This window comes from Prinia subflava, chromosome 5 (genome assembly GCF_021018805.1).
Source record: "Prinia subflava isolate CZ2003 ecotype Zambia chromosome 5, Cam_Psub_1.2, whole genome shotgun sequence".
NCBI lineage: Eukaryota > Metazoa > Chordata > Aves > Passeriformes > Cisticolidae > Prinia > Prinia subflava.
The window spans coordinates 48,948,480-48,967,201 of NC_086251.1; the positions used below are offsets into that span (position 1 = coordinate 48,948,480).

General features: G+C 36.5%; 1 protein-coding gene across 5 annotated transcripts in view; it reads right to left on the reverse strand.

Annotated features, from left to right (window-relative positions):
• DICER1 (dicer 1, ribonuclease III) overlaps positions 1-18,722 on the reverse strand; it is a 66,859-nt gene that overhangs the window by 14,017 nt on the left and 34,120 nt on the right. For all 5 annotated transcript variants that reach the window (XM_063399289.1, XM_063399292.1, XM_063399288.1 and 2 more), the window contains 14 exons: positions 14,979-15,111; positions 13,828-14,070; positions 13,575-13,729; positions 12,135-12,267; positions 11,624-11,699; positions 10,377-10,516; positions 6,656-6,835; positions 5,614-5,827; positions 5,379-5,532; positions 3,669-3,851; positions 3,251-3,356; positions 2,979-3,154; positions 1,912-2,695; positions 364-519 (listed from right to left, as the gene is read on the reverse strand). In XM_063399289.1, coding sequence (XP_063255359.1) covers positions 364-519; positions 1,912-2,695; positions 2,979-3,154; positions 3,251-3,356; positions 3,669-3,851; positions 5,379-5,532; positions 5,614-5,827; positions 6,656-6,835; positions 10,377-10,516; positions 11,624-11,699; positions 12,135-12,267; positions 13,575-13,729; positions 13,828-14,070; positions 14,979-15,111 — 2,833 coding nt within the window. The remainder of the gene's footprint in view (positions 1-363; positions 520-1,911; positions 2,696-2,978; positions 3,155-3,250; positions 3,357-3,668; positions 3,852-5,378; positions 5,533-5,613; positions 5,828-6,655; positions 6,836-10,376; positions 10,517-11,623; positions 11,700-12,134; positions 12,268-13,574; positions 13,730-13,827; positions 14,071-14,978; positions 15,112-18,722) is intronic.

Below are 18,722 nucleotides of genomic sequence, written 5' to 3' on the forward strand. Positions count from 1 at the left end.
GTTCTGCCTGAACATATTGTAACTAGTGATGGCAATATAATTTAAAATTTCCAATAGAAACTTCTGAAAAACTCTTGGGAGCAGGCTAAGTATCAGCAGAAAAGCTTTTCTTCTCTGCTTCGCCATTAGTATCTACACTCAATACTGGATGATGTGCAATGAATTTCCGTACTTCAGGTTCTGGTTAGAATCAGTTTTCCGTTCATTTTCTTACACAGAAGTTTGAGAAAGAAAAGAAATACACGGATTTGCCTTTTCTTTGCCGAAAACAGCAAAATAACAAGGAGTGGTGGGATGAGGTAGGGGTGACAGAATACAGACACACAAGTAACTACACATCAACAGAGTTAAACAAATTCATACCATTTCATCTTTCTCCCACTTGTCAGTGTTGCTCTTGTCCTGATTTACTATGTAGCCAGGAGGAAGCCAATTTACCGGGGGATCAAAAATCGACACCACCATGCGACTTGGCAGTCCTTTCTTTTTTCCAAGGCGATACAAGTTACAGTTGCTGACCTTTAAGAAGAACATTCTAATAAACTTTTGGACATTTGGACATTTACATAAACAGGTTAAAAGGCAAAAGGAGCAAGAAAATGTTATGCGTCAAGCTGGATCTTGTATTATACATTTTCTCCAACTCTCAAAAGGGAGTTCAGCTTTTGTAATACAGTAGAACCAACTCAAAGCAAGATAAACATCTTTTTATTCTGAGGCTAAGCATATCGGGTGACTGTTTCAGTTAAAGAAATTTAATATATTACATTCTCCTCACAAAAAAACCTAATTGCTACTTTTAAACTAATAGTAAATAGAACCTGCACAAGTAATTTATTACCAGTATAAATAATCATCATTCAGACTACATTTGGAATGAAAAATTCTTATTTGTAGATAGGCTGACTTAAACCTTGGCAGTAGAAAGTGTTAAAACAGTTCTATAGAACACTTAAGTCATAATCCAGATGTTATTTTGATAGCCTCTGAAATTATTTTAAGTATTTTAAAGGGAAGGGAAAAAAACATTCTCAGATACAAATATATTTCCTTTTCCTTTAACTATCAATCACTGATATTTTTTTCTCTTTTTAAGTGCACTTTTCATGTTTTAAAATCTTGAAATTTGAACTTGAATATTCAAACACTTCTTCTTTCTGAACTGTGTAACTTATTTAGCCCTCCTTATTTTCCAAGATTAAACTGTACAATCATTTCATTTTCAGAGTGATGCATTTTATTAGAGGTAGACAATCAATGCCTTGGCATTTAATTGAAATTATTACATCATGTGTGAGAAAAAACAACTCAAACAGAAGTTTTCACGGTTGATTATTCCAGCAGCAGCAGAACTGAAGACTCTGCTCCCTACTGTATACTTTTACTCCAAAATACTTTCACAAGTTTTGTTGCAACTGTTCTGTAAGACTTTTTTGTTGTTTCATTTTTAAGTAAGATGCTACAAATGTCAAGGGAAGTATTTTCTTGGGGAAACAAAGGAAAGGTCAAGTAAAGCTTGAACTTAAGGCTCCATGCTGCTAATTTAATCCTTCATTCAAGCATTGCTGGTAAAGAGCTTCTACTCAATACAGCTCTAGAGGTTCAGTGCACCAGATGTTCTCACTAACCCAGAACTTTTAGTTTCATTCAGCCCTGTCCTTCCTTAGGTTTGTAATCAGCTGGCTTAGATTTCAAATTGAACTGCAGAAAACAGTTTCAGTCACAGCTATGGCAATATTAAGCCCACAGTCCTGCATTTTTATTCCTAATATGCATGATACTCAATGTACAATGAACAAAGCTGTGGAATTAAATCAACCTGCTCCCATTCAACCTTCCAGCAAGAGTTTCATATATGTGGCCTGTTACAGCAAGCCTTTTAAATAGTATGACTGGATTGCTACTACTCACTTTTTTGCTTCTCATGTATGACAGCCGTCCCTCGTGAGCATCAGGGTAAGTGCAAAACAAGTACGTAGTGATGGCATGCTTTAAAAATGAATCACCAAGCATCTCTAGCCGCTCCAGGTTAAATCCATCACTAGCATTTGAAAGAGTCAAAGCTTGAAGAATGAGACCAGGATTAGGACCGAGAGTTTTTGAGGAGTACCCACTGCAAGGGCTCTTTTCAGAATCTGCTCTGTCTTTTGAAAGATTAATAGCTTTTGAAGTACTGGTGGTCACTGCCATTATGGGGCATCCATCTGAGGTAGATCTGTTAGCATTTCCATCAAAGTATTTATTACTCGGTAGAGTACATTCATTGCTGGGCTTGGGCTGGTTCTCACTGTTGTATAAATTCTGAATGGGATATGAGGTAGTTGGTTGTACAGGTATTTCCTGCCTGCAGTAATTCAGCTGATTTCCTTGGCAAAAGTCTCTGTTAATTAAATCACAATTGCCATTGGCAAGATTTTTATTATAAGAAACACCATTAATTGCTGAAAATTCTACCGAGACATCAATTTGGAGTTTACTGGGTGACTCATTGAGCAATGTTCTGTAACTCACAGACATTTGGTCATGGTTTTCTGCAGAAGAGGTTCTATTAGCACCTTGATGTGCAGCATTTTCAGGGACTACAATTGTGCTGTGCTTACAGTAATTTTCATTCTCTACTACAGAGGAGTTAGGAAGAGAGATGAAGGACTTGCTGTCAATAGACTTTTTCCATCCAAAGTCCAAGTTAGGGTATCTGTAAAGATAAACAGCAGGTTTGTTAACAAAAAATATTAGCACAAGACAAGAAGACTCCACATGCACATACATGTTTAAAAAGAGCCACAGCCTTCTGAAAAGAACAGTGACTGCAACATGTGAGTTTACCTCTCACAATCAAGTATTTTTAAACTGTTTTTCACTGAGAAGTGCCATGAGTTAAACAACAGTTATCAGTTTTATAATTCGTACAGTAACAGTTGTTTCCCCTTATATAGTCAGACATCATATTGAAAAATACCTATTCTAAAAATACATGCCTGAAATCTGCAGGAAGTGATTTAACCCCTACACCAGCATCAGTGGCTGTCTGAGCTCTCAGTTCCTCTGCTGTCAAAAGGCAGTGTAGGCGGTAGAGTATGCTGGGGAGGCAAACTGCTTTTCTCCACAATGATGCTGGAATAGGATGTATAGCACAGAGCTCAGGAACCAGTATCTGGCAGAGGAGGGGAAAGAAAAGAATTTTCCTTGTAAAGGTAGCCACCACATCACTATTAAGAGAGCATACTTGAATTAAATGTTTCTATTTTACCTGTTTATTCTGCAAACTTTCCCACTTTGCTTTCCTCTTCTCAGCACTGCTTAGTGGAAGTGCTTTTCCCTTCTGATTCAAATGGCGAGGAGTCAAAAGATTAAGTCTAAAAACCATGTGAAAATACTGTGGTGTAAGTACATAATTAACGAATAGAACTTACTAGCCTAAACTTTCTTAAGTTTCTTAATATTCAACTTCAATGCACTGTGAAGTGACAGCACCATTACCCCTGGGAAAAAACAGACTCAATTCATAATTCTTGTTACACAAGTTAAGTATCTCTCAAGGAAACAAAAAATCAATAATTATTTTGGAAGACAAACCCTCAGCTTTATCCCACATTTTAAAGAAAATTTTAAAAAGGCACTTTACTGTCAAACTACAATCATGAGACACAAAATATGACTGTTGTTACCTTGAAGATGTGTGGTCCACATCCAGCAGTGGCTGGTTAAGATTGGTAAGGTCAAGATTATACTTTGTTTTATAATATTCAGCAAAAGTTTCATACTCAGGGGAAGGGAATTTACTGAGTGGAGTAAGATCAGTGTACACATCAGCTACATAGAATCGATGAGGCTGATCAAAATTTCGATATCTGAAAAAAAGTATTTTGGTATTACAGTAAAGCTTTTGATAAGTTCTTCACATTCTAACATGGTCAGGAGATTAGGTTAAACAGTGAACTTGAGATTTTTGGTTAATGAGGGTTCTTTTTGTTGTAGGAATCATTTATCTAGCTACTCAAATGCTGAATGAGAAATGTACTTTAAGACAAAGATGAATGAAGTCAATCTATAATCTGTGAAATTCCCTCTGTAAGATAAACAAGATAATTAAATTAATTAATTTAAATGAAATGGAGGATTTAGGTCTTCAATATGTAATTCAAAATCAAGCTCTGGATAACAGTAATGCTACAAATGATAATTTCTTAATTGAAAACACCTAACAATTAAGTTTGATAATTTGGTTGTTTAGCATGTGGTCTCCAATGTGGTATTCTACATCAGTAGAAACTGAGTTCCTCTGCATACAAAGACTGTACTACCTCATGTCTAAACTGGCATTTTAACCAAGTCATCCTCCAAACAACATTAAAATACAAAACCTCAAATACATTGCAAGGTATTCATAAGCCTTTCAAGGACAGAGAAGTTCTTATATTACAGGCAGGATATTAAAATTAAAGCCAGACTGTGGCAACATCTTTTTTGTGGCTACCAAGGCTCATTGGAAACTATGGTGATAAACATGCCCAGAAAATAATAGTAATACAAAAATAATGAAAACAATCTTCAACAATTAGATTTGCATATTAAGTTATTTCACACTTTGACGTGATCCATCTATCATTTTAAGTTTCTTCTGAATTATCATTCTTTTTAAAAGAAACTCTAAACAAATAATATCTCTAAACAGAATTTACAGACTATTAATGAGAGTTTTCAGCTTCTTGCAAAAACAAAACCAAAAACAAACATCTGAGACAGATGAGGTCAAAAAACAAAGTTTAAACTTAAATTTATCCTCTCTATTCAGCAAGTCCCATTGTTTACAATATGCTAGGTATAACATAAGCCGGTTGGTCCGTAGGGAATAATTAAACCTCCACAGAGCCTACCAATTCTGGAGAACCTTTGCATATCCAGTACATAAAATGAATATCACTCAATATAAAGATTCTATTAAATGGTCTTTATCACTTGTAATTTTCCCATCTACCAACACGATATCTTTCTTTAGCAGGCCCTTGGTGTGCATAAGCAGTAACCAGAGAACAGGACTCACATGAAATCTTTCAAACAAAAACTGGTTTCAGTAAGCCACTTCCTGTTGAAGTTGCAGTGTTTTAATAGAATACTATGTAAATTTTGTGGTAAGCTCTACTATTCCTTATAAAAATGTAATGAATCTTGGGATGCCTAAACACTTAAATCCTACTAATAAAAGATTAACTATTGATTTAAAAAATCTTTTAATTATTTGAAACGCTACCACATACCTTCAGACTAACAGCACACAGTTCTTAAAAAGCAATTCTGCTGCAGATACTAACATGCCCTTATTACAAGAGTTTGTATAAATACAATAGGTATACACCTGAACTACGTAGAGTACTCACCGTGGAATGATAACTGCATCCTGGTAATCTTCTAACTTGAAAATAAAAGGCATTTCTTTTGTATACTGTGTACTGGGAATGCCTGTACGTGCCTCAGATTTCTCAATGTCTTCCATAAACTTAAAGTCAATGTCCAAAGTGCCGGAGTCATCAACTTAAAAAGGAAAATGTATAACTCAGTTTTCTAGGTTGAACTTTTCTGACAAGTTGTAAATTACAAAATTTTTGTTCTTACCAACATTTAGAGGTAGAACACAATAGGCTGAATCAGCTTCTGTAGGTTTGAACTCTAGTGCAGGTTTCTCAAGACGAAGAATATGTGAAAAAATGTACTGGTGGAGTCGTGTTATCAACTCAAGCATTTGCAGAGACAGAGTAAAACCAGATTTCTTAAGCTCAATGGATATGGTAACCTCTCCAGAGCGAGTATACACAGGAAAGTGAGGAATCTAAACAAGAACACAACAGAAAGAAATCACAAAAGAAAATACCAAGTAGGATTCCTTTAGAGTAGTGGCTGTTTAGTGCAGATTCTGAGGTGATGCTTGACTGACCCTACAGTAAATCGATCAAATAGGATCAGAATTTTGAACTGTGATGACCCTTCAATTACAGATGAGACTCTGAATGTTAAAGAATGACTGATCTTTTTTTTTTAAGTTCTCCTTGTGTTTTACAGCTTTTCTCTTTATAAAAGCTAAGTAGAAAAGGAAGCATTTTCTATTATGAAGAAAGAAATGTGAAAACCATCAATATTCCTGAAATATCTTATGTGGACAACAGAAAATACACTTTGAAAAAATCTTCCTCAGCTGAGTCTCACCAACAGAAAATGCCTATTAAAATTTTCCTGAAGAAAGAGGTGCCAATTTCAATTAACATGCCCACTTTGTATGCTTCTGTTGCAGACTAGGAATGCTGAGAGGATTTCTTACCATAGCTTTTGTATAGGTAAGGTAGTGCAGTGCAGGCCACCTCTGTAGCTGATGTGTCTACTCCTATCACACCTCATACAAAAAAGGAGAGACATCTTGAATTCACCAATGCAAAATACTAAATTTCTAAACCAAAAATTTGGCAGAAATAGATAGTTCCATCAGTAAAGACAGAAAAAGAGGTGGTGATTTAATTTGATGGATAGTGTTGTTTATTTTCTGGAGGTTACTTGATACAAGCATCATTTATGGTAATTTCCAGCTCTTCACTCTGTTGGGTGGGGAATAAGTGGAAAATAGCTTGCAAGGCATACAGAATAAGGAAAGGAACAGATTCCTTACTTGAGGTATAGGTTTGGCTGTCAATATGCCAAAACATCTTGTTGTATCCTCAGGAGGATATAGCTTTCGTCTCCTGAAGTTGAGCTCATCAGGTAGAGGAGTTGTTAACACCATTCCTATTACATACAAGTAACAGGGCTGATCAGGTTTGGGATAACTATCCCTCAAACACTCTGGAATCTGAAAAAAATCAAAAAATAAAACCTTAACATGATAGAAATCAGCAAAGTTCACCTAGTTATTATTCTCTGAATAAGTCCTCTTAGGTTTATTTAGAAACACATTGGTAAAAATAAGAAACAAAAAACCCCATTCTGGGCTCAAGTAGTGTTTACTTTCTTAAGCAAAAATGTTTGGCCAGCAGCCACGAGATTTTCTTTGTCATCAGTAGGTGAGCTGGGGGACAGAGGGTGGCTTTTTATAAGAAGACTTAGCAAAAATGCTAAAGGAGACTTACTAACAACCTGTTCTATTGGTTCCCATGAAGTTTCTGTAATTTTTCTAGTAGATACTGGAGCTCAAATGTCTGCTCTCCAAGTTGAAGATACCTCTTCATGTGGAATCGTTCCCTCAAAAAAAGGTGTATTTGTGGTGGGTGTTTTTGGACATGGCCAGCTTCAAAAGATTGCTAAGGTAAGATGCTGGTTGCTGGGGAAGGACAAAGTGATTGAAAGTCTTATAGTTTTGGGACACTTCCTTACAAATTTTTAGGACTGGACCCTCTGAAGAGAAAGTCATGGATTGACAAAGAAGGTGAAATACAGGTGTTTGGGAAAGAAAGTCACCATCTATGCCTATCAGGTGCTGTCCCAACTCTTCCTTCCCCCCCCTGTAACCAATGCCAAGCTTTACCCCTTATCCTTGGGTGCAGGTACAGATCACCCCAGTTACTGACTACGTGAAAAACCAAGGGGGTACTGATTCTCCCTCTAACTGAATGTTGCATTACCAGCCAGAATGCCTCATCCTCCATTGAGGAGGCATGAGCCAAGATGAAAGAAATAAGTGATCGAGCTGGAGAACTAGTTCAATCTATGCAAATAAGAGATCGGTTTCATGGATAAGAACCTAGATCATGGGTTACTACCCTCTCCAAGACTTAGAGCTTACAGCATGGGGAAAGTGGTTAGCACAAATTAAGAATTTCAACAGTAACTGGATTTGTATTTCTAATTGTTGGCACTAGCCTGGTTACGTGCATGATAACACATTTATTCATCTCACTTTCGCCCTCTGTTCACTATACTTTTATCACCACCGTGGGAGAAGAAGACCACATCCTTGTTCCTCAAGGTAATGTAGAACCCAGAGGGTGGAATGTCATGAACGAATAAAAGGTAAGGAATGTTTCTCCATTGCCTCTTTGAAGATTAAGGTTTGAAAAATCAAGTTTCAAATGGCCTCTAACAAAAGCCTTAGAAACTGCTTTTTTTTAGAAAATGAAGCACCCTGTTTGAAAATTATTAAAACAGCTTGTAGTTGGTATGTCAAGCAAGCAGCAGACTTTTGATAGGTCATGAGAGCCAGCCAATGAACTTTATGAGGTGAACGTGTTGTTGCCACTCCCAAAACCCTCTATACACAAGTGCTCAACGTGCCACAGGTACCAAAATCTACACAGTGCTGGAGTCTTTGCTGTCTGTGCTGTCCTGTGAGGATGCTTGTGTCCTCTACCCCCCGTGCTGATCCTGCTGCCATGGCTCTGCTCCCTCACTGGCAAGCCTGACTGCTCTGGGAGGGACTTCCCCAGAGAGAGACACATTGCATGTGATGCAGATCTCCCCCACTGCACTCTGTAAGCCAGTGCTGGACCCATGGTATCGGTAGCCCCTTTACTGTGTTTCTTGAAATTATTCTGGGCATTTTCCTACTTTCCTATTTTCTCTCTTTTCTTTCTCTTTCATAAAATATAAAGTTGCATTATCACCTTGAATCACATCATTTAACCTTGTTTGTGTTTTAATCTTGTTTTCGGGTATGCTTAGAACCCTTCTCTCTGCAGCAGAGGATGGAGGCAAAACATGTCTCTCCTCACTTTAAGCAGATTGAAACAAGCTTTGATTCAAATGTCTGTATTTAACAAGTAATACTAGAGCACATTTTATGACCAAGATCTTTGGAACTTAACAGCAGAACAGGAAAAATAAAAGGTAAAAACAAAAAGGTGCGTATCCAGAAAAAAAATAAGCTTGACTGAACTTACAGCTTCATTAACACAGATTCTTTTTCCAGCAGAATTGTTTAAAAGTATCAAAAATGTTTTGATACACTTGGGACAAACACAAACAAAATTCAATACACTGCCCCTTTGCCCAGGCACTACGCTATGTGAGTTTTCTCATTACAATTCTAGCTTGCAGATCTGAATACTCCAATAGCCACAAGCACTTTTAATTCTGCTGCTCATATTTCTCATAGATGTTAAGAAACCATGCTTTATGTTTGGTAGAGTTCATTACTTTGCAGGTCTCAAAATGATCCTCCTGTTTATCTAAAACTGAACTGCAATACATGTAGTCCTGGATTTTAAAGTTACACTGCAGTAAAACTATGGCCCTGGCTTAATGGAAAATTACTCATAAATTTAATAACTACATTAAACCCAAGAGGACCTTGCAGACCTTAAACATTTGCCAAAGCTTCTTTTCCAGATGTGAGAAGTTGGGACAAAGGCAAGGGAAAGTATTCTTAGATTCTCTATTAAAAAAGAAATAACTGAAAAAGAATGATGCATCACTTGACAAATCAACTCCTCTGAATGAGATACCATAATCTTGCATTTTATGAATCACCCCATTCCAACAATGACTAGTGAGGTAAGAGAACAGAGAAAAGCAGTTGTAACAAGAAATACTGTGCAAAAATGCAAACCGTGCATCTTTGTGAAACGCAAAGATTATCAGATTCTATATAAATTACCTGTCCTATTCAAAGGACCTTAGAACCTGTAACAAGTAACAACTCAGAGAAAAAAGGAAGGCTCCAGAATAGTTGCAAAATACTCTTGAGACACAGTTTCTTTTCTCCATTTTCCCTTAATGTATTCCCAATTCCCCCACAAATACCATTTAATAAGTCCAGTTTTACAAACGGGTGTGGTTGAAATCTTGTAACAGACTGTGAACACATTACTTAACACAGAGCTGTATTTTCTTGTGTGACCCTTTCAACAAATCAAGTATAACATTAAGTATAATATTTAGAACTGTTTTAAAATTAATAAAAATAAAAAGAACACTTATTTGATAGTCTAAGACTTAAACGAGGAATTATTAAATTCTGTGTTCAGCAAGGAAACCTGCCAAACTAAACCAAGCATCAAAAAAAAAAAAAACACCCTGAAACATATTTCTGTTTTTAGCCCAGGGCACATCTTTAGTGTTCAATTATTCGTTCTGAAAGCCAGTAATAAGGTAAAGATTTTACAGATTATTAATGTAGGACTATTCTCTCCACAGTTATTTTCATACTAGGCAAATAAGTATTTGCCAACAAGCCCTACAGAAAGTGAATGTTCTCTGAGCTTACAGTCGTGCTTTCAAAGCATGGGGTACCAAAACTCAGGTAACACTGCAGGCTTCCATGGAATTAGAACAGCAAAGTACTTCCACTGTAAATAAAAGACTCCTAAAAATTTCTAATCAGCTAAGATTAAGAGTTGGCAATTCCTAGTACATATAGCATTACATCAGAGATCTGGACAGCAGTAAGTGATACTAACAGCTTTAGGATAGCACTGTCTTCGTTTTGTAGAGCCTGGCCTTCCTGGAACACTGGTTTCTTCTTCATCATGTAAATCAAGTTCCTCCTCATATTTAACCGTTTCTTTACCAACTGGCATCAAATGATCATCCAGTTCACCTGAATATTACAAAAGAGTACAAAGAGATAGCATTATGAGCAATCAAATCTTGGGTCCTTCAGATCCTACACAGTAGCAAGATTGCTTCTGAAAACACCTCACATGTAAGGTTTCAAAATACATGGACTACTGCAAGGCTCCAAAATTGTAACTTGGGGGAAAGAGCAATAAAGATGGAATTCTGGGCAAAAACGTTTATTTGCAGTAAAAAACATCTTGTATTTAATTATAAAATTGAATTCTGTTAAAAAAATCTAAGAATTCTTTTTGCCCATAAAAAGTGATCTCTGACTGAAACACTTATTTTAAAATCACTCACATGGAGTTACACAAAGGAAGAAGGAAAATTTACATTTTTCCATCATTCTAGAAAGCAAATTACTGCTGTTGAATGTGCATTTCCAACATTGGCTTGAGCCACCATCAGGGTGGCATTCTTGGATACATTTGTTGGTATGAATTCAGTGTTCAAAAGGTTTAACTCAGAGAAAAAAATACAAACCCCAGACCTACAATTCTTTTTTGATTAAAAAAATACATAAATACTTCTGTACTTCATCCAAAAACCAGTAACACAGAATTATCTTTAAAATGTTCCACAATGAAGTACATTCTCCATTATACTTACTAGAAAAAAGAGCTGAAGTAGTCCTGCAATGTCCTATTTTTGGACTATGACTTAGAGTACAGTAGAAAAAGTAATAAATTTAGGGTTGTGTATTTTATATTTTGTCACAATTCTCTTTAAAAACTATGTTCTTTTGGCTGTAGGATGTAGTCCCTGACCTACAATCAGTATCTTCTAGAGAATACTCTTTTCCCCTATGAAGTATATTCAATACCAAAATCTTTGTCTCTTGTACTAATGTTGGCTTTTGCTGTTTAATGCAAAATCTGTTAAATGTTGTTGTTTGTTTAACTTCAGCTTACAAGGTGTAAGCTAAATTAGTAAGTACATGACCACACCACAAAACAAGGTAAGTGAAAGAAAGCTGCAATAGATGGATACAGCAGAAGGGCATGTACATATATAACATCTATACCACATGCAATTTCTCAACTATAAAATATACTTTAACAAAGAGGGGTTTTTTTCCAGTTCTTACCAATTTTGTGCAGTTTTTCACAGCAAATAAGAGCGACAACTCTCTCAGCCAGTCTAGCACAACTCATTGGAGGGCCCTGGAAACATTTAAATACTTCGTAAAAACTTTGGCTTACTAGCAAGTTATTTATGTATGTTCAGTTTAACACAAGCATTAGAGGCAAGCAAAATTTCTGTAAAACACACATTGATGGCAGTTTTGTGAAGATATTCAGGCTTATTTTTCTATGGAAACCAAAATTACAAGTCAACTATACTATTGATCAAAACCAATAAAGGACAAGTGCAGAAACAATGTACACGGAAAAATATCTAAATATTTTTGCCTTTGGCATGAACAGTGACTGATAGAAAATGAATTATAACAAAAACAGACAGTGATCCAGAACCAGTTAAGAGAGTACAGTACAGAAAAAACTAGTTTTCATTACCGACAGTGAAACTAAATCTAGAAACGGCACAGACCAACTCCTATAATGCATTACCATGCTTTTCCTTCCCCAAATACCTACAACAATTGAAGCTCGAAGAGGTGAGTTGATTGGCAGGTAGAGAGTAGAGTAAAACGTATGGTCAGGCAGTTCCCGGGTCTTACACTTGGGAGCCAGGTGTGTAAATGGATCACTTGGTAATCTAGCGCAGTACCTAAGTTGACAAAACATTTTACACATCATCAAAACCTGCAAATTGAAACCTAAATACATCTCAGTGGAACCTTACCTTACCTGTATGAATGCTAGAGAAAGTGATTTCAGGCATATTGAGCACTGTAAAGATATGCTACTGACTCATATTCAACTAATTTCTGAACAGAAGGACTCCAAGTCCTTTATTACAAACCTTGTCTCCAGAAAGGTCACTCCAGCTTGTAATGATGCACAAGGCTACTGCCTGCCAGGTCCCAGGGTTCCTGTTATGTCACCTGAATTTACTGTTGTCTTATTCCTCTTGTTTATCACAGTCTCCCCCTCCTGCCTTCCTGCAGTTGTACTGACTTCCCTCTCTACCAACTTGGCATTAAATGCAAACATCTTGATGTAAAACTGTGCTGGATCTCCTAAAAGTCCAGAAGTAATGCCACATATAACCAGCTGCGAGACAGCCTTTGAACCATTTACCATCTGCCATTCATCCTTCAAATATGACTGCTTTGAGAGGCTTTATTTACCAGGCAGTCCATCAAAATGGTCTGAATCTCAAGAATTTAGCTACTAAGGTAGTACTTTGGCAATTGCATCAAAAGCTTTACTTAAGTACATGACATTCACTGCTTTTTAGAGTCAACCACTTCATGACACGACTTGGTTGGTTTCTGCCAACCCCCTTTTCTTTATGGGCCTAAAAACTGTTGCCATGAGGACTTGGTCCATTGCATTCCCTATGATTATAGTTAAACTCACTGGTGCACAGCTCCCTGGATCTTCTTCCTTGTCTTTTTTGTCTTCCTATCACTGAGAACCTCCTCTAATTACCATTGCATTACAGAGTCGATATTTCAGTAGCTTGATCCTGTCTTGTGGACTTTAATTACTGTGGTTTTGTTAGTAAAGATGACAACAGATTGCTGCTACAAATGTGAATACCAGAACTGGAAGATTTAACTATTGTTTTAATAGTTCTCTTATTTATTTATTTTTAAAGCTAACTAGACAAGAGCAAAAATGCAAATTTACTACACATTTTGTAGCAGAATGTTTTCAGGGAAGCTTTTATTTGAACAGGAATCATCATCACTACGTTTATTGTCAGAGCTAGAACCTCTGGTAGGATAAAGATCAAGAAAGCAAATAATCCCTTCAAACCTCTGTGACCACCTTCCTTAGGAGAGAAGACTCTGTCAAGATGCCAAACAGGAAATGTGTAAAATGCCTGAGCCCTGCATCCATGTTGCAAGACCGACCAAGAAACCTTTTATTCAATGATACGAAGTAAGAAGCGAAAATACGTCTTACCTATTTATGTGTCCAATAGCAGTGTTAATAGTAACCCTTGGACTGTTCTCATCTGGCCTCAATACATAGGGTGGAAAGACATCATCATCATCAACAATGGGTTCAGTTTCAGTTTCATTGGCATCAACAGATTTTGAGCATTTGTTTCGGAGGATCTTAACATTTTAAGAACACAACATGATGAGAAATTTTTCCCTGAAAAAATACTATGACACACTTAAAAAAACCCAGGCCCATTCCTTCAACCTCATACCTTCTCAATTGCTTTGTATGTCTTAAGATCTTCTTCAAAACTTTTGATTTTGTCTGTATCTGCTAACATAATGTAATTTGAAATTGGTGCTCTAGCTCTTCCTTTTGACTGCACATAGGAACGGTACTCTGTGGGCAAATCAAAACGCACCACCAAATTGCATTTTGGTATGTCAACACCTTCTTCTACAATACTAGTAGCAATAAGCAGGTTGGTTTCATGTGCTCGAAATTTTCTAAGAACCTGCAAAAGTAATGAAGACAAATTCAACATGTTAGTCTAAGATCTTTTTCATTTTGAAATTTAACAAAGGCAGTAAAATAAAACTGAGTGGCTGAAATACCCCCCAAAACATCTCCAGACATGAAAATACGAAACTACTACAAAGAATCTTTTCAGAAATATAACAAGACTATTTATGAGAACCAGCAGATTTCTAAGAATAAAATCAGGTATGTGGAATTGCATGTGTCTAAGAAGCTACTATAACCCCTAGCTATGGAGAGGATTCCCCCCCTATTTACTCCTAAGTTTCCAGTTGTGGTATTCAAGAAAAAACAAATGCTGCTTTCTGGACACCATCTTTTCCCAAACATTCCTGAGGCTGAAGTATCCTCAGGGGGTAGAGCACACTCTAGAGCTAGCACTTCTAGTATTTATACGATATATGAAACAATGTTAAGGAAAAGTGTGGTGTCTGGAGCACAACCCAGCCAGAATGAGCTCTAAATAAAGTAAAATCGGGGGGGCTTTTAACATTTATAACATTTAATGACAAAATTTACATTTAGAAAAGATAAATATTAAAATGAACTTAACAACTGAAAATGTCTGTAAGCCTGACATTCTTTACATTCTTAATTCTTAATATTACTGTATTACCCCCAACACAATGCAGAAGAATTAGACAATGACCTGACATGATAAACACGATTTTACATGATATTTTAACTTCTATTCATGGAATGTGACATAGCAATGTCTCCAAACATGCTTTTATTGTTTTGCAAACATCATCTCCAATAAGTATACATATTTGTTACAGCTATAAACTCCAAATGACTGTATCCCAGACTGTTGATTTGTTTTGTATCCAAAAACACACACACGAAAAGGTTACTACCAGTAAAAATTTTTTTTCTTCAAGTTACCTCTTCCTGTTTTCTAAATTCTACTTCCATCTGCTTGTTACGAGGCTGGTTCTTGCCAATGCCATGTCCAGTTATAAAATTGCTACTGATGTAAGCCAGTTCTGGATCTTGCTTGCCAGCCTCTTTTATCAACCTGAAAATATTACACGTTTTTAGAAGTTACACAACCTACAAAATGGAGGAAAATCTATTATTTGTAAGACCTATATAAAAAGAAAAAGTGGAAGCATGACAATTAAGTTGTGTTTATGTGTTACATAAATTGACTGCGGTCTTCTCAAAAACCTCTGTATGGTTACCACAAGACAGACTGCATACAGAAAGACAAGGAGTGTGCAAGCATCACACACATTTCAGACTTATCAGGGTAAAACTAGATATTTTTAAACCGATCTATTACTCTAAGACTCCCTGTTGTTAAAGCACTCCACTCAAAAGTACTTTGTTAATCTTTTTCTGTAATCTCTAGCTGATTTTAGAGGAAAGGCCTGTAACTGCTTCCTCAACAAAAGTATGTGTCTTCAGCATACAATATTAACTTCTAGGTTAAAATGTAAGATTGTAATTCTACTTAATGCTAGAATATACATTCTGTTCAAGTATACTGCTCACAAAAATGTTGACCTGTTTTTCTCTAGAGTAATGCTCAGCCTACATGGTGAGATGTTCACTACTTGTGAAATTAACTCAAACAGAGCACATAATACAATTCTTTAAAAGGAACACTCAACAGGGATGTGAGGAACATTCATACTCTCACTTTATTTCCACTCAGTTTATTCTTTATGCCCCAGAAGCAGAAAGGGCCGGCTTCTGCAGTGTTCTGATTTCACAGGTAAGGTAGAACATTGCTCACCTAAACAGTGCACTATGATCTAACAATGAGGCATTTATGGATTTAAAACCACAATTACAGCGTGCAATCAAAGTAAGTATGCTGGAGCATTAGTTGATCAGTTTTCAGGATGAACAGAATTTGAAATTACTAATCTGTAACAGGCTTTTGAGCAGGAGAGCCAATAAAAACCAAGGGATTATATACAACAAAAATAATCCCTTGTATGTATCACTTGTATCACTACAACCGTCCCAGTACTACTCTGCTCAAAGCATATCATCACATCCATTACCAGATCTGCCTGCCTCTACACCTCCAGCAGTAACTCAAACCTTTCCCAAAAACATCTCTAGCACTGCTGCCTGACACAGTAGTAGATGGATGCTGTGCCAGTCCCCAGCTACAAGCCCACCATCTGCCCAGCAAGCTGCTGCCAGACCAGAGGGAAAATGGCCAAGGTCTCCCTGCTCTTTCTATCCTTGGAAAACCACTGAAGTCTTGCCCTCTGTTTGTAGTCCTCATTTTAAACAAGATCTATGGGAACATAAACCACCTTGAAGTCTTTCCTCCTTTGCAATCTATTAAAACTGGAATGAACAGGGAGATAGGCAAGAGGACAGAAAAGAAGCATACAGCTTGCCATCCTTAGGGAAGTAGACTAGAAGGATTCTCCTGTGCTGAAGTGCAAACGTGGTTTGTTAGTTCAAGGCCAAATGGAGTTACATTTCTGTATGCAGTCCAGGTTCTTGAGACAGACACTCTAAGAAAGTATGGGTTAATAACTGGACAGAAATACTTCTTCTGTATTTCTTTTCTGACATGGCATTTCTGTGAGGTCATACAAATTCAGTAAACATCTAAACTCACTAAACATCTCAAACATTCTTATTTTAGTTCACTTGTATAGAAATGGACAATTATAAGCATCTGAATAATCACTTCATTGCAAATTTTCACCAAGTTCCTGAGAAACATATAAGACTTCAACCTTGTGACTAAAAAAACCCTATTTGTGGTAGGTAACAGGTGGTGTTTTTCAAACAAGAACTTCTGCTTTCAAACCTTTCTCTTAAGGGAGCTGAGAGGCACTGCAATGCAAATGAAAGGAAACTGGGCTTTAGAAAATGTCTTCTATTCTGAAAAGGAGCTTATAGGCACCAGAATTGAAGTGCACAAACCAAATTAAACAGTGAGCGAACCACTCCATCAACTGAGTGTAATAATAATTAAAGACAGACAGTACAACTCATGCCATGAATTTTGCCCTTCTCCAGTCATCCTGGATATCATAAAATGGTATTCTAAATACTACCATAATAACTATGTTTGAAGAAAAAATACACTTCTGTTTTAACTCAGTTCCATTTAATTATCCATACTGGATTATTGGAAGTAGCTGTGATAAACACTTAATTTTAAACACTCATGACTTTCTCATTCAGTAGAGTGTTTCTGCTATATGCAGCCTAAAAGTACAGCTATCATCAGCAGAGGCCTTGAATTAAATGCACTCTGCTGAAGAGGGTCTACAGTGAGCTTCTCTACCAAAGGCTTCCAGTCTTAATTCCAACAGCTCAAGTCTGATGGTGAATACAGTATCAGGTATTCTGAAATCAGGTGCTACATGAGATAGCATTTTGAAAGTCTGGCAGCTAGCTTTCAGAAAGAGATAAAGTTACATATAGTTTTATATTTTGCCACCAATAACCTCTACTAAAGGTGCCTAAAGCTCAAAGATGGCAGAATTGGATCACCTATTTCATCTAGAGTCTGTATTCTGTCAGGTTCAACAGCAGTTAGGATATTGTATAGTGTATAAATCACAGAATACATGAATGCACAGTGGAAAACCAGTATGATTTAAAATCACATTCATAATCGAACAGAGAAGAGAAAAAGTTTTCAGAATTCTGTTCATTTCCTGTAGGGTAATGAAATACTTGTTTCAGCTCAGCAAAAGACTCTGTTAATGTTACTTCTTCAGGATTTATTAACAGAGTATGTCCATTTTGTTGTACAGCTTGGTTTGCCTCACAATGCAGATTTATGTGAACATATTTAAAATGCAAAACAGGAAAAGAGAAAAGTTGACAAAAACACACAGGCAAGTCTGCAGATCAAAGGATATGTTACGCACTTATTAACTTGAGCAAAAAAGTACCAACAGAGGGGTCAGATTTAGAGGTACCTAGAATGCCATGAACACCTTGCACAGGACATTTGCTACACTATCAGAGAAACCTATCAAAAACTAAAACCAGGACCAGTGTATCAATCATGTTATTCAGTTTGTGGCAAATAGCTTTTAACAATTATGTGTTAGACATAACTAACAGATCACATTCAAGAATACGAACTGATATGGAACTACAATATTGCCAGTTGGCAAATACTCCCACCTTCATATTTTTCTTGGTGGAGACTTTAAGAAAGCACTTAGTGTTTGACTAAATAGGTGCTTTATAAACATCAACTGTGAAAGTAGTACCGGTAAATCTTGAGAGATATTTGTGCAAGGGTAAATTTAATTTTCTCTAGACTTGAGTTACATAATATTGTTAATGGTAAGATTTCCAGAAGTATTGAATGAAGTAGGCTAAATAAGTTTCCAACATCCACCGAAAATATAAATCTAAAGACAAATCACACCAAATCAGTATATGCTTCTTTTACAGGTTTAGTACAGTATTTCACATCTTGCCTTCTACAGGAATCAAAAACTCAGGTCTGAAACAAGTCCTTCAGTACAACTTTCAAAGACATATGTTCTTCCCATATCCTTTAGAAATATTCTGTATGATCTCCTAAACCAACTTTATGAATAGAGTTCTGAAAATACAAGGCAATCCCCTACATATTCATGGTATTAACATCCTGGCAGCTGAGTCTGCCTTTTTTCTTCAGAA